Source organism: Myotis nattereri (assembly GCF_964212035.1).
Source record: "Myotis nattereri genome assembly, chromosome: 14".
NCBI lineage: Eukaryota > Metazoa > Chordata > Mammalia > Chiroptera > Vespertilionidae > Myotis > Myotis nattereri.
The window spans coordinates 49483026-49499291 of NC_138089.1; the positions used below are offsets into that span (position 1 = coordinate 49483026).

General features: G+C 44.4%; 1 protein-coding gene across 1 annotated transcript; it reads left to right on the forward strand.

The window, feature by feature from the left end:
* Nucleotides 1-284: 284 nt before the first annotated feature.
* CCR4 (C-C motif chemokine receptor 4) lies at nucleotides 285-1370 on the forward strand (the record flags this gene model as incomplete). The annotated part of the gene is made up of 1 exon (XM_081106367.1): nucleotides 285-1370. One exon carries the CDS (start codon nucleotides 285-287, stop codon nucleotides 1368-1370), a length of 1086 nt encoding a protein of 361 aa, XP_080962493.1.
* Between the last annotated feature and the right edge of the window lie 14896 nt (nucleotides 1371-16266).

Sequence of the window (16266 nt, forward strand, 5' to 3'; positions counted from 1 at the left end):
CAGAGGGGTAAGAACAGTGGCGGGGCTGGAATCTGGAATCTGCCTGACTCCGAAGGGCAGGATTATTTCATTTGGCTACGCTGCCCTCCAAGGAACTGAGCCCTTCGACTTGGGAAGGTTGGAAAGGATGTAGGACGATTGGGGCAAAATACGAAGCCGGTGTTCTCTGCATTCAGCCATGTTTTGATTTGCTTTTGTTCTTACCAAGCTCTTGTTTGCCCTTCTCCTCATTAGCTTCGTCTGGTTGGCCTCAGGTCTGCCTTGAGGAGCCTGTCGACTTGAAAATGAACGTCACAGGTACAACAGACCCCACCCTCACGGATGAAAGTATCTACAGCATTTACTATCATGATGACAATTTCCCCGAGCCTTGCACCAAAGAAGGCATCAAGAAATTTGGGGGTCTCTTCCTGCCTCCTCTCTACACCTTGGTCTTTCTGTTTGGGCTGCTGGGAAACTCCATGGTGGTTCTGGTCCTGTTCAAGTACAAGCGGCTCAGGTCCATGACGGATGTGTACCTGCTCAACCTTGCCATCTCGGACCTGCTCTTCGTGCTCTCCCTTCCTTTCTGGGCCTACTACGCGGCAGACCAGTGGGTTTTTGGACTAGGTCTCTGCAAGATTATTTCCTGGATCTACCTGGTAGGCTTTTACAGTGGCATCTTCTTCATCATGCTCATGAGCATCGATAGGTACCTGGCGATCGTGCATGTGGTGTTTTCCCTGAGAGCCAGGACCGTGACTTACGGGATCATCATCAGCTTGGCCACGTGGTCAGTGGCTGTCTTCATCTCCCTGCCAGGCCTTCTGTTCAGCACTTGCTACACAGAGCGCAACCATACCCACTGCAAAACCAAGTACTCGTTCAACTCCACGCAGTGGAAGGTCCTCAGCTCCCTGGAGATCAACGTTCTAGGCCTGGTGATCCCCTTGGGGATCATGCTGTTTTGCTACTCCAGGATCATCAGGACCCTGCAGCACTGCAAAAACGAGAAGAAGAACAAGGCGGTGAAGATGATCTTCGCCGTGGTGGTCCTCTTCCTGGGGTTCTGGACGCCGTACAACGTGGTGCTCTTCCTGGATACGCTGGTGGAGCTGGAGGTGCTCCAGGACTGCACCTTGGAGAGGCACCTGGACTACGCCATGCAGGCCACAGAGACGCTGGCTTTCGTCCACTGCTGCCTGAACCCGGTCATCTACTTCTTCCTGGGGGAGAAATTCCGCAAGTACATCATCCAGCTTCTCAAAACCTGCAGGGGCTCTTTCGTGCCCTGCAAACACTGCGGGCTCCTCCAGAATTACTCCCCCGACGCCCCCAGCTCATCTTACACGCAGTCCACCATGGATCACGAGCTGCACGACGCGCTGTAAACCATGGAAATGCACCACCACCAACAAAAAAACAGAGTTAATATCCTTCCCAAGTTAAAAGTTTACCTACAATTGTATCCTAGGAAGAGTTCCCTGAGCGAGGGTGAGGGAGAAGATGTACATCCACTGCAGAAAGTGGGGCCTCTCGCCCTGCGGTCAGCTGTCCTCTTGCCACGTACAAGTTCAATGCGGCAAGAGTTCACGCGGCCCGCAGCAGGCTAGCCTGCACGATCGGTTAACCTGAGGAGATTTCTGAGCAGCGTTTCAAAGAGAAACAATATTGGAAGACATTCATTCCCTTCTGACCTGGACAGATGGGGTTCTCCTGAGGGAAGAGAAGAGAATTGACTGGTGGCGTAAATTGCTACTTTCTGCTGAGGGAAATGGGCTCTTCCATGAATTTCTAGCTTTTGCAGAAAAATATAGAAAACTTTGACAGGCTGTGCCAGGGTTTTTTTTCCTGATAACATATCTGAAGCCAGGTATATGTGGAAATGAATAGCGAAGTAATGAACGGAGATCTTGATTCTTTGAATGTAAAGGATTGTTTGTTAGTGGAAGCCGAACTTTTTACGCTTATTCCAAGTAGAAGGAGATGAAGGCATTAGCATGGTCTGATTTCTAAACATGAAATCCAAGGCCATAAAAAATCCAAACATACCTGTGGAAATTCCAATGTTTTGGTTTAATTGTAACAGATGAACATCCAAATTTTAACAATAATACCCAGTCCCTGATACTTTTATTTGCGGTCATGTACTTGTTTACAAACAGTGCCTTCAAAACTAAAAACAACAAGAACCACTGAGGTATGACGGTGCTTCCTTTGTTCTCTTGAGGTGCCTGCCATCGAGGGAGGCAAGAAGAATCAACTAAAAGTTATTGTTGATGTGACACCAAAAATGACTGTCAAAAAACAGTGAAATTTTGCAAAGTGTCATCCTCTCTTTTAAAATATTAGCCCTGGTTCTTACATTTTGCATGACTCAAAAGTTAAGTCATTTCTTAGGTAATTTTAAGCATGTAATTAGTCATTTTGCACCATGAAGAGAAATCTCTGTTCTTACAGCCTTACTTAACCACAATTATGGAAAGACTTCAACAAAACCTGGGCATAATTGTAATATAGGGATACTTAACACCCTTCCAGAAACAAAGGCCTATCTTGCAAACCATTCACTGAATGACGCAGTTCAAACCGCTTCTGTAAGTTGACACATTATCGCATGCTCTGCATTTAGAAAGAATGCATTTCCAGATGATTTATTTTCAGGAAAGTGATTTGAAAAGGGTACGTCGATGTTGCCTTCATAGAAGAAAATAAAATAAAGTAAATGTGTACGTAATCCCACAGAGCCTCTTTTCCTGGTCATGTTCGGGCTTGATCTGATGTGGATGAGGATCCAAGCTGCTGAGGTCCCGTTGCCTCATCCTCCCCTCATCAGCCACACGCCCAGGATGATATGGACGTGTCCCTCCCGGGGGAGCAATCAGAGGGTTTGCTGCTCAGATCGCCCCTTGGGGTGGGGGGAGGAGTTGCTTTCTTCTTCCAGTGCCCTTGGAGATCAGTGTGGGTAAGAAGGGAGGGCGGGCCAGGTTCCTCGGTAAAGTTTCCTTAGAAAACCTCCACATGGTGTGCGAGGACCTGCCAGATCCCAGCTTGGCATTCACTTGATCTCGGTGACAGGAATTTCGGGACACCCAAAGACAAAGACTGGCCATAGCGGTTTTACTGTCCCTTCACCCCCCATCACATGCAGTGCTGAGCAAGGGTGAGAGGCAGACCGCACAGCTTCCAACCCTCCACCTGGGGTGGGGCCATCCATCACCTCAGGTCACTCAGGGCTTCCCCTGTTCCAGAGCTGGGGGACATTTCCTCAGGATGGGACTGTTGAACCTCTAGTGCCACCCAAACACGACCCCCTCGGAACACGGGAAAGAACGTTCCTTCCCATTCAGTAAGAGAAACCGGGAAAAGCAAGCCGCCATGATTTCTACACAAAGGTGGGTTACACCGGTCGGTTTTCAGACATTGGATCCCTTCCTTTCTTTTTTTTTTTTTTTTTTTTTTTTTTTTTTTTTAATATATATTTTATTGATTTTTTACAGAGAGAAAGGGAGAGAGATAGAGAGTTAGAAACATCGATGAGAGAGAAACATCGATCAGCTGCCTCCTGCACATCTCCTACTGGGGATATGCCCGCAACCCAGGTACATGCCCTTGACCGGAATCGAACCTGGGACCTTTCAGTCCGCAGGCCGACGCTCTATCCACTGAGCCAAACCGGTTTCGGCAAGACTAGGTTTAATTTGTTGAAGAACAGTAAGAGCAGGTTTGCTTTGGGGGTGATGTAAAGGTTTTGGAACTGGATAGAGATGATGGCTGCACAGCGTTGAGGTGAATGTGCTAAATGCCATGGAATTGTACTTATTTATTGATTTTTAAATATTTTTTTATTGGTTTGAGAGAGAGAGAGAGAAAAAAACATTGATTGGGGATCAAGCCTGCAACCCAGGCATGTGCCCTGACTGGGAATCGAACCAGCAACTTTTTGGTGCATGGGATGACACTCCAACCAACCGAGCCACACCAGCCAGGGCTTGTACATTTTTAAATGGTTATTTTTATACTATGTGAATTTTACCTTAACACCACCACTAACAGCAATAAGAATAATAGGAAATTGCCCTAGCAGTATTTGTCTCAGAGTAAGCACTCAAATGATTTTGAATAAATAAATAACATCTCCTAACCGGTTTGGCTCAGTGGATAGAGCGTCGGCCTGTGGACTGAAGGGTCCCAGGTTCGATTCCGGTCAAGGGCATGTACCTTGGTTGCGGGCACATCCCCAGTAGGGGGTGTGCAGGAGGCAGCTGATTGATGTTTCTCTCTCATTGGTGTTTCTAACTCTCCCTCTCCCTTCCTCTCTGTAAAAAAACAATAAAAATATATTTAAAAAAAATAAAAAATAAATAACATCTGTTTCCCCCCAAAATGTACACAATAAAATAATCCCTAAAAAAAGAAGAAACAATCTGTTTCCCATGAGAAGAGAAATACAGGGTGATGCCAAAGGGTCTTCAGACCTTTAGGGAGATTTTTCCCAAGAACCTCTCATAGCAATTTGGAACATTTGATGTAATTAATTCAGATGTGTGGAGTGTCTGTTTTGTGCCAAGCAGAATGTGAGGCTATGGAGAGAATAATAGGATAAAGGAGGAAGCTCTCCACTCACTAAATTTACAGTCTAATAAGGGAAACCACAAACACAAGGTCCACTCTTATGCAAGCCGGACGGATATGATATAAGAATTGGGAACATACTTTGCGACCCAGAGGAAGGAGAAATTGATTCAGTTTCAACTTTTTATAATACAATTATCTTTTGAAGTAGGCCTTGTTAGAGGAGCTTGATTAAAAATATTTTTTAAAATTGATTTTAGAGAGGAAGGGAGAGGGAGAGAGATAGAAACCTCAATGACAATCATTCATTGGCTGCCTCCTGCACGCCCCACACTGGGGAATGAGCCTGCAACCCGGGCATGTGCCCCAACCGGGAATCAACTGGGAATTGAACCCTGACTTCCTGGTTCATAGGTTGATGCTCAACCACTGAGTCACACCTGCCGACCTTTTTATTTTTAATTTTTTAAAATATATTTGTATTGATTTCAGAATGGAAGGGAGAGGGAGAAACATCAATAAGGAGAATCATTGCTTGGCTGCCTCCTGCACCCCCCCCCCCCCCACTGGGGATCAAGCCCACAACCCAGGCATGTGACCTTGACCAGAATCCCCTCAGTCTGCAGGGGTCGATCCAGTGAGACAAACCAGCCAGGGCTTTTTTTTTTTTTTTTTGAGAGAGAGAGAGAGAGAGAGAGTGGGAGGGAGGGGGAGAGAGAGAGAGAAACATCAATGTGAGAAAGAGACATTGATTGGTTGTCTCCCACATGTGCCAGGGCCCGAGCCTGCAACCGAGGTACATGTCCTTGACTTAATTGAACCCAGGACCCTTCAGTCCTCGGGCCAAAGAGGAGCTTGATTTTGATGAATGGAAGGGAGGAAGGACAATCTATTCTAGACTAATGAAATAGCATATGAAAAGGCAGGGTAGTGAGAGCATATTGTGTGTCCAGGGAGTCCTGAGTAGGTTTTTGTAGTTAAAGTGATAATGTGCAGGGCGGGGAAGAGGAACAAAGTAGGGAAAGATGAGAGAGACCACAGAGGCTGCAGTTCTGAGCTACTGAGTCAGCGGCCAGCCCATATTAGGCTTGAGAAGACGTTAGTGACTGCTGAGGTGTGCTGTCCTTACGCCCTCTGTTAGGACTGGAGCATGCATTCTCCAGCTCAAGGAGCCCTGACGGATGACACTCAGCTCCTCTCCTTTCCAGACTATCCTCTCCGGGTGCAGCTCACATCCAGTGACCAGACCGTGACTGGAACAAAACATTTTCCTTCTTGCCTTAATTTGGGACAACTCTGAAGAGCCCTTTCTACTCCAGAGCCCCCCATAAGATCAGCCGAGACCTCTGCTGTAATGACCTTGCCGTTCAACTTTGCCTGCTGTCTAGTCCTGCTTCCTTCCTGCCCTACAGGTGCTGTTCCCTAGAGCAGTGGTCGCCAGCCACTAGTGGACCACTGGTGGTCCGTGAGGTCCGCAAGGTTGGTGACCGCTGCCCGAGAGGACTCCCCATCAAGTCTCCTGGATGCTAAGCTTGTCTCAGAGTCTGTTTCCAGGAACCCCAATCTAAAATGGGGCTTTTGGATCACACAGGGGGACAAGTGGGCGCCTAATATAAATGGAAATTGACCTCAAGTGTGGAAAAATGAAGAGGCATAATCTTGGCATTAGGGATGTCCTTCACTCATTGCCCTCTGACCATCAACCCCAATTTGACTCTTGGTCCCCATGCTTCCATTACTCAGTCTCACGTTTGCTTCCATAATTTGTCTGCCTCAAGCCCTGAGGCACCTACACACTCTCTTTCTGTCATGTCTCCTGTTGGTCATGCCTCGGTCACCGGACATCCTATATCCTTCACCGATCAGTGACTTCCTCAGCTTAAATGAATCAGACACAGCTCTAGCCATTTTTGGGGTCACAGTACTCCATACTCCTTAAAAGTTTACAATGGGCCCTAACTGGTTTGGCTCAGTGGATAGAGCATCGGCCTACGGACTGAAGGGTCCCAGGTTCGATTCCGATCAGGGGCATGTACCTTGGTTACGGGCACATCCCCAATGGGGGATGTGCAGGAGGCAGCTGATCGATGTTTCTCATTGGTGTTTCTAACTCTCTATCCCTCTCCCTTCCTCTCTGTAAAAAATCAATAAAATATATTTTTTAAAAAAATTTGACAATGGCTCCAGATTACCCTTTTATTTTTTATTTTTTTTAAATATATTTTATTGATTTCTTACAGAGAGGAAGGGAGAGGGATAAAGAGTTAGAAACATCAATGAGAGAGAAACATCGATCAGCTGCCTCCTGCACGCCCCCCACTGGGGATGTGCCCGCAACCAAGGTACATGCCCTTGACCGGAATCGAACCCGGGACCCTTGAGTCCGCAGGCCGAAGCTTTATCCACTGAGCCAAACCGGTTCTGGCCAGATTACCCTTTTAGACAATAAGATCACTAAGTGCATTCATATGTTGAAACTCATTTCAGCCTCTTCTTAAAGTAGATTAATTTGGTTTCATTACCCCCAAGAAACTGAGGTCCAGGGGAAACTATATATATATATATGTTTAATCCTCGCAGGAGGATATTTTTTCCATTCATTTCCAAAGAAAGAGAAAGGAAGGGAGGAAGAGGAGAGAGAGACAGACAGACAGACAGACATCGATGTGAGAGAGACACATCGACTGATTGCCTCCCACATGCACCCTTACTGGGGGCACGGAGTGAACCCACAACTGATGTATGTGCCCTTGACTGGAATCAAACCCCCGACCCTTTGGTCTGTGGGCTGACACTCTAACCCCTGATAAAAACCTGCCAGGGCAGGGGAAACATCTTAATCATAAATTAGACTAATTCCTAACTGCCTATCCCAAAGCAGTTTTTCAATTGTTCTTTTTACTGAATGAGTGACTTTCCTTATCTCTTAATCAAGTTCTCTACACCGGCAATCAGGTTTCTATTTCAGCACGCAAAGTTCACCAGTCCTCGCTCCAAAATCCCCATTATATTTCTAATAAAACTTTATGTGACAGAGTTCAAAGACTGAATTGCCCCCTAGTTCCAGAAATTAGTGGGCGGTCTTTGGGTCAAAAATTACTTCATTAAGACTTTTTATGAGCATAGCTACAGAAGTCTACATTTTCACCTTCTCTGGGAAACTGTAAAATAACAGCAAGAAGAATGAATTTGAAAACCCACAAATTCCATTCCAATGAATGCATAAGTGGAACAACAAATCAATGTTTCTCTCGCTCCACAAAATAACTTGTTTAAGAATGGTCATAACATCAGACTTAATGGTGAAAGGCTGAATGCGTTCCCCTGAAGATCAGGGACAAGACAAGGACCTGTGTTTTTGCCTCTTCTGTGTGTGTTTTACTCAAGGTTCTTGTCAGGGGGGAAAAAGGCAAGAAAAACACACGTCAAGATTGGAAAGGAAGAAGTAAAACTATGTCTATTTGCCAACAACATGACCTTTTATGTAATGAATTCTAAGGAATCCATTAAAAAACTATTAAAGCTAATGAATGAATTCAGCAGGGTGCAGAATACAAGATCAATATATAAAAATCAATTACATTTCTCTAGAGTGGCAGTGAATAATCCAAACATGAAGTTAAGAAAACAATTCCATTTATAATAACATCAAAAATAAAATACTTGGAAATAAATTTAACAAAAGAAGTGCAAGATGTGTACACTGAAAGCTAGAAAACATCACGGAAATAAATTAAGGCAGACCTAAATATGTGGAAAGACATTCTGTGCTCATTAATTGGGAGATTTGATATTTTAAAGATGGCAATACTCTCTAAATTCATCTCTAGATTCAATAAAATCCTTGTCCCAATTCCAGCTGGCTTAAAAATAATTTTTTTTTCTTTCAGAAATTGACAAGCTGATTTTATATGGAAGTAAAAGGGATATAGAAGAGCTCAAATGATCTTGAAAGAGAAGAACAAAGTTGGAGGAACCACACTTGTCAAATTCAAAACTTACTGCAACGCTACTGTAATCAAGACAACGTAAAATGGCATGAAGATAGACACATAAATCAAGGAAATAGAATTGGGAGTCCAGAAATAAACCCTCATGTTTATGTCCAATAGATTTTTTTTTTTAATATATTTTATTGATTTTTTACAGAGAGGAAGGGAGAGGGATAGAGAGTTAGAAACATCGATCAGCTGCCTCCTGCACATCTCCCACTGGGGATGTGCCCACAACCCAGGTACATGCCCTTGACCGGAATCGAACCTGGGACCTTTCAGTCCGCAGGCCGACGCTCTATCCACTGAGCCAAACCGGTTTCAGCTCCAATAGATTTTTGACAAGGGTGCCAAGAGAATTCAATGGGGGAAAGACTGATTTTTTCAGCAACTGATATTGGAGCAACTGGGTATCCACATGCAAAGAATGAAGGTGGACCACTACCTCATTCCAACCCAAAATTAAAATGGATCACAGAACTAGTAAATGTAAGAGCTGAAACTGTAAAGCTCTATGATTAATACATAGCTATAAATCTCATGAGCTTGGGTTAGGCAAATTTATAGAGACAAAAAGTAGACTAGTGGCTGCCTAGGGCTGGGAGAAGAAGGAGACGGGGAAATAACTACTAATGGGTATAGGGTTTCTTTTTGGGGTAATAAAAAGGTTCTAAACTTAGATTGTGGTAATGGTTGCACAGCTCCGTGAATATACTAAAAACCATTGAATTGCACATTTTTAACAAGAACATGTTATGGTATGTGAATTATAGAAATGTTTAATATTGTTTGTATTATTCATAATCACCAAACAATGGAAATAATCCAATTGTCCATTAGCAGGAGAATGGATAAACAAACTTGGTGTATTCATGCAATGGAATCCTACTCAGCAAGGTAAATAAAGGGATCACTCGCATCCGCAACAACATTGATATACCTGAGAAATGTTATGTTGAGCAGAAGAAGCCAGACACAAATGGGCACATATCGTATGATTTTATCTATCTGAAGTTCTAGAACAGGCAAAAACTAACCTAGGGAGAAAAGGATTATAACAGCAGTTGCCTCTGGTGTATGGTACAGTGTTAATTGTAGAGGCATACAGAGGAATAATCTGGGTGATGGAAATTTCTTATATCTTATTGGGTGTGGGTGACCTAGGTAGACATATTTATCAAATTTTATTATACGCTCACAAATCTGCATGTTTTGTGGCATGCAAATTATACTCAATAAAAGAAGATAGTATTGCAGAAAATAATAGGATTAAGCATCTGTGAGGAAGAACCACAGTTGGGAAATAAAACCAAAGGGGTGAGCAAAGCTGAGACCTCAAGTCTGCTGGGTCTTGGGGCCTGAAGCTGGTGGCAATCTCCAGCAGTTTAGATCCTGTGGGGTAACTGCTCCAGACAACATGGAGGGGGCAGGGCAGGGCTACCCTACCTCTGAGAGGAGATGGAAAAACTGCTGGCTGGAAATTGTAGGCCTCATTAGGTGGGAAGATAAACAAAAACTCACAACTAAGATTTGAACCATGATTCAATGATCAGATCTGTGATACCCCAAAATCACTACAGGACTCGAGATCCAAACCACCAACATCAGCCTTATTTACAGGCAAAAGAAAAGTCCATCATTCAAGGAAGAAATGTAATTCTATCACAGTGAACAAGATTAACAATCAGAACAAGAGCTCACTTGAGGTGAACTCAATATAATATAATAGTGTGAAAAATACTTTAATACAAATATTCTGATCTCTTTTGAGGAAGTAATAACACCCACTAACAAAGAACAAAATATTTACTGACACCAGGCAGGGCTGATTCTACCCAAAGGTGTTAGGAGTGATATTACATAGGTGTCAACAATCAAAATTTTCTCCTAGAACTGATCTTAATTTTTTATTTTTAAAAAAATATATTTTATTGATTTTTTTACAGAGAGGAAGGGAAAGGGATAGAGAGTTAGAAACATCGATCAGCTGCCTCCTGCACACCCCTACTGGGGATGTGCCTGCAACCAAGGTATATGCCCTTGACCGGCATTGAACCTGGGACCCTTCAGTCCGCAGGCCGATGCTCTATCCACTGAGCCAAACTGGTTAGGGCTTAATTTTTTATTTTGAAACCCTAGTTCTCCCAGGAATAAGAAACTGAATCTTAGTCAATTCACTGTTTTACCCACTTCCACTTCCCCTTCCCTCAGTAAATTTGGTGTTACAATTTTGGGAGAGGACTCTGGTCTTTGTCATCCTTGATGTCAGCACCTGCTGACAAGCATCTTGCCCTGTGTGGGTCACAAGCACCAGTCCAGGAAGTGACCTGCTGAGTTGATCCACGCTCACATACAGGACTTCCACAAGGCTACTTCTCCGATCCTATGGCACTCCTCAGGACACAGGACACCATGTATTGTCTCCTCTGTGGTCTCCAAGGGCTTAATGGGGTTCTCTAGAGCCTTTGCTTGCTTCATAATGCTCTAGCTGGTATGAGAGACCATCTACTGCTCTCCACCCCATGTCTGCCTCATGGGAACCCTTGGTCCATGTGCCTACATCCATGTGTGCTGTCTCTACACTTGCATCCTGATGGGGAATTCAGGTATCTTGCTTCCTCCTCAAGCTTGACCTTGGGAATAATGGCTCAAAAGCCCTATCTCCTTAGATCGCAAAACCTTAGTGGGCATTCTACTGTGCTTCCCAATCCTGAGGGCTAGGCCATGGGACTTGTCTCGAGGGTGCTCACTCTGACTCCTCTCTGTTAGCCTCATGCCTCTCAGGGCCCCTTCCTAAGAAGTTGGACCCGGAGGAGAAAGACAAGCATGTATCATTTCAGAAATACAGATAAGACATGTTTAATTTAAAAATGATTAGAGCCCTAACCGGTTTGGCTCAGTGGATAGAGCGTCGGCCTGCGGACTGAAGGGTCCCAGGTTTGATTCCGGTCAAGGGCATGTACCTTGGTTGCGGGCACATCCCCAGTGGGGGGTGTGCAGGAGGCAGCTGATGTTTCTAACTCTCTATTCCTCTCCCTTCCTCTCTGTAAAAAATCAATAAAATATATTAATAAAAATGATTAGAAATTCAGGGGAGGGAATGGACAATGAAGAGAAGCGAAGATAAGAGAATGGCCAAGCAATGTTCATGATGGTAGAATGTCTTGTAAAAACTGGGATATCTGATAGTTAACACTATTGAGCTTATGCTGTTGCAATGTAGACCGCCCCTTGCCCCAACCTCTTCAAAGCTTCTGTAAAGTTCTAGAGATAAACGGCCCAATGTGGGTGAAGATCTTATGAAACTCAAGGGACTCAGTTCCACATTTCAGTCAATCTACTGCAAAGAATGTGTGGGATGGTGAGATCATGAACTGAACAGTTCCGTGGAAGCAGTGGCAGAATGTCTAGCCAGAGGAAACTGAGAAAGCAAGCCCCATCGGAGTTCACAGAAATCTTGGGAAGGGTCTTAAAGACAGATCTTATCTAGATTTTTAAAGAGAAGGACACCTCAGCTGAAATCTGTGTTAGACATGTCTAAAAGAATGCGGGAAACACATGGACCCACGCTCACTCTGTGAATGTCACCACAGAAACATTCTTTCATGCAGGAAGCATTGATTGAGGGCCTCCTATGGGCTAGATGTAGTAATTCAAGGAAACGAGAATTAAAATTATATGAGACTTGTCATGAATTCTCTCTGCGTCCGTGGTAAACAAATAACTACAATATTATGAGCTGAGTGCTATAGAGGGGGATATAACCTGAGAAAGAATTAACAGCCCCGGCACTAATAAACATCAGGAGAACGTAGCTCTAGGAGGCCATGGGAGAGTTTGCTCTCTGTCCTATCCATTTCTTCTTCTGCCATCAAGACTCTCAGAATGTTTTATCAACATGGTCCTATTCCACAAGTCTGAATTTCTGACACAGTGTCCTTGGCCTAATTACAAAAATGTAAGTTTCTCTTTTTAAAAAATTATTGTTGTTATCATTAACGATTGCTTTGTGAGCACAGGCCTACACTGCAGATGCTCCACCACCACCACTTTAAGCTAATGAGAGCGTAAAGGTATCACAACAACAGGAAACTGCCCATTATCTCAAAAACCTTTGGGTGAGATTACTGCCTTGTCTTGATTTGCATTTTCCATCTTTTAACTTTCAACTTTTTGGTATCCTTATGTTTTCATTTGCTTTCTTGCAGACAACATGCAGTTAGGTTAAAAAGACTCATTCTGGTGATTTTGCTCTTTTAATTATTGTATTTAGCCAGTTTATAGTGTGATTACTGATATATTTGTGTGTAAATCTTATTTCATGGATTCTACTTATATTACCTATTACAGGTTTCTTTCCCCCTCATTTCTTGCCCTTTTTGGAGAGTATATTTAAAATTCGAAAGTTAAAAAGAAATCATTTACCTTTGCCCTTATTACAGATATTACCCCAAAAAAAACCTCCAGACCAACCACAAAACTAGAAGACTTTATTTATGTTGTTCCTGTCTTATAATTCTTTGTTTGTGTGTATTGTAATTCAATATTGTGAGATTCACTAGTCATTGTTATTTGTGAGTTTAATATTTGTGTACATTTATGAATGGATTTAGCACTCTTTTTTCTCTTTGCTCTTTTTTACGTTCTAGACTCACCTTCTTTAGTCACTTTTCTTCTCCCTCAGGTATATGCCTATATATATATTATTGATTTCAGAGAGGAAGGGAGAGGGAGAGAGAGATAGAAACATCAATGATGAGAGACACTGGGGATCGAACCCGCAAACCGGGCATGTGCCCTTGATAGGAATTGAACCTGGGACCCTTCAATTCACAGGCTGATGCTCTATCCACTGAGCCAAACTGGCTAGAGCTGGTTCTTTTTAAAAATATATATATTTTTTAAATTTATTTCAGAGAGGGAGAGGGATTGAGAGATAGAAACATCAATGACGAGAGAGAATCATTGATGGGCTGCCTCCTGCACTCCCCAAACTGGGGATTGAGCCCACAACCAGGGCATATGCCCAGCTAGGGAATCACACCGTGACCTCCTGGTTCATAGGTTGGCGGTCAACCACTGAGCCACGGCCAGCTGATAGCAGCTTCCCTTTTCAAAGGAACCTCCTCTTTCATCTTCCTGTCTGTGTCCATGTTTCACAGCAGACTGTCTCCTTCACCTTTGCATCCTGAGCCCTGCACAGCGGCTGGTCAGGAGAAGAACCAAGTTGTTGAACTGAACGGAAGGGGATGCGGGGAAACGACGGTGTGTCCTGGTGGTATTTCTTCTCCCTTGGTCCCTCAGGTTCCCTCAGGACCCCTTACCTCCTTCTGTGGAGGAGGGTGACGGGGAAGAATCACACTAGCATTCGGTAAGCACCTCCTAGATGGCTAGGTGAGGTGCTTTCATGATTCATCTATTTGATTTTTTAAAAACACACACTTAGGAGATCAGGAAATTGAGGTTTATAAATGAGATGATGCCAATGGTAAGTGATGGAGCAGGAGCAGGAGCCTGCTTCTGTCCCCAAGTCTGTCCTGTTTCACGTGGAGACACAAGGCTGCTGGCTTGGGAGCTGAGAGGACTGAAGCTGTGGGAGGCTGCCTCACGCGTGGGAAATCCCCTGGGAGTGGAAGTAGAGCAACTGTCTAGTGGGTAATCAGCGTAGGATCTTCACTGGGCCCTTACAGACAACCAGACGGCTGCCGGGTGTCCAGTTAACAAACCCCGGGGCCAGAAGGCTGGAAGGCAAGGGACAACCCAGAAAGGGATGCTCAGTCAGACCAAGAGCAGGGGCTGGGCTCCCACCCACGGCAATGACCTGGACACTGACCGGAATTCCCTCTCAGCCCACGAGCTATTGGTCTCCGCTAGCTGTCTGTTCTGCCACAGACCAGACAGAATCCCTCACACTGACTAAAAGAGTGATTTCAGAAAATGACTTTTTTTTTCTCATAAGGCAAGAAAACAAAGAACATACAAGATCATTTCCTAGTGGTGTCATCTGACAGACTAATATTGCTTGTTGGGGAAACAATGAAAAAAAAACCCAACTCAGATGAGTGGTAAACAATTTCATTCTGAATAAGCTGGATTTGCTGAGAAACAAAGATCAACAGACAACTGACAAAAAGAGAGAGGCAACGAACAGCCTGAGGCAGGGCAGGAAAGAGGAATCGAGTGGGCTCTGCTCACTCGCGGCTCTTTCTTTCCTCAGAAAAGATGTTCTGAAATTGTTCAGCAGTTTCTTCAAAAGTTAAACATACAGCCTGGCCGGGGTGGCTCACTGGTTGAGCATCCTCCTGTGCACCGAAAGGTTGCTGGTTCAATTCCTGATCAGGGCACATACCTAGGTTGCAGGCTCAATCCCCAGTCTGTGCGGGAGGCAGCCCATCAATGTTTCTCTCTCACATTGATATTTCTCTCTCTCTCTCTACTTCTCCCTTTCTCTCTCTCTAAAAATCAATAAAAATATTTTTTTTTTAAAAGAGAAATCTGGAGGGACTAAAGGCACATCGTATTTTGAGAATGACATTGTAGAAGGTATGTCCCTCAGAGGGAGTATTAGATAGCTGACGGGTTGGGAGTAGAGCCCAGGGTGGTATTTATGTATTAAAATCCTGTTTTCCAGAACATGACATCCTGGCCGAGGGAAGTCATGGTGCTGTAGAAAGTGAAGAAACCCAAAAGATTGCCTCACGCTGACAAGACAAAACACCCTGGCTTTGGATGGGGACAGACCAGATTAGAACCCAGCTTGCCTCTTGCCGAAGCTTTAAAAGTTTCCATCTGTTGAACGGAGTGGATCCAGAGACATGGAAGCATGGGACAGAGTGCGGGATCTCGGCGGGAAGGCGGGGCAGGGTGGGTGGGTGGGAGGTAATCAGCCAAAGACCTTGTATATATAAGTGCATAACCCATGGACACGGACAATTAGGTGATGGAAGCCTGGGGCGGGGGCGAGGCGGGCTCGAGGGGATTAATGGGGGGAAAGAGGGGACATATGTAATACTTTCAACAATAAAGATTTTAAAAAAGTGAAGTTTCCATCTGTAAAATGGGCTTACTGCTGCCTCCCTTACGGTGGTCCTGAAGATCAGACGAGAGCATGAAAGGGAAGTGCGCACTCGACGTGGTGACCCCGCTCCACTGCCGAGCCTTCCGGAGACTCCGCGCCGGCCTCTGAGTCCGGGGAGGTGCGGTTCACCTGCATACTTAATGCTTTAAAAGGAACCATCTCTTTCTTTCCAAAGCTATTCCTGCACACAGTTCTTAAGCATCATCACTTTCCACATTTCTGGTAATTTAGCAGTGGAAGGAAGAGTAACGAAATGAGGCCTGGATCTGTGTAGCGCCTCCTTGACCCAGGTGCTGTGGAAAACAGTCCTTCATCAAGTGTCTGTCTGTCTCCACTGCTGAGCTGGCACACCCAGTTTCCAGACTCCCTGTTGACCCCCAGATCTTCGTTATTGATGTCTATGAGACAGGGAGACATATACCATCATGAAAATACGTTGTAGACCAGCCTCAAAACCTTTCCTCTCTCCCTCCCTTAAAAAAATGTACATCTTCTCTGTAAAGGATTTAAAACACAGGTAAGCAAAGAAACAGTGAGCAATCTCTTAACACCCAGATAGGATTGTATTAACATTTTTGTTTATGTAGTTCCAATCCTCTCCTATGGGAACATAAGCCTGTATTGATATATTATGTATGCAAT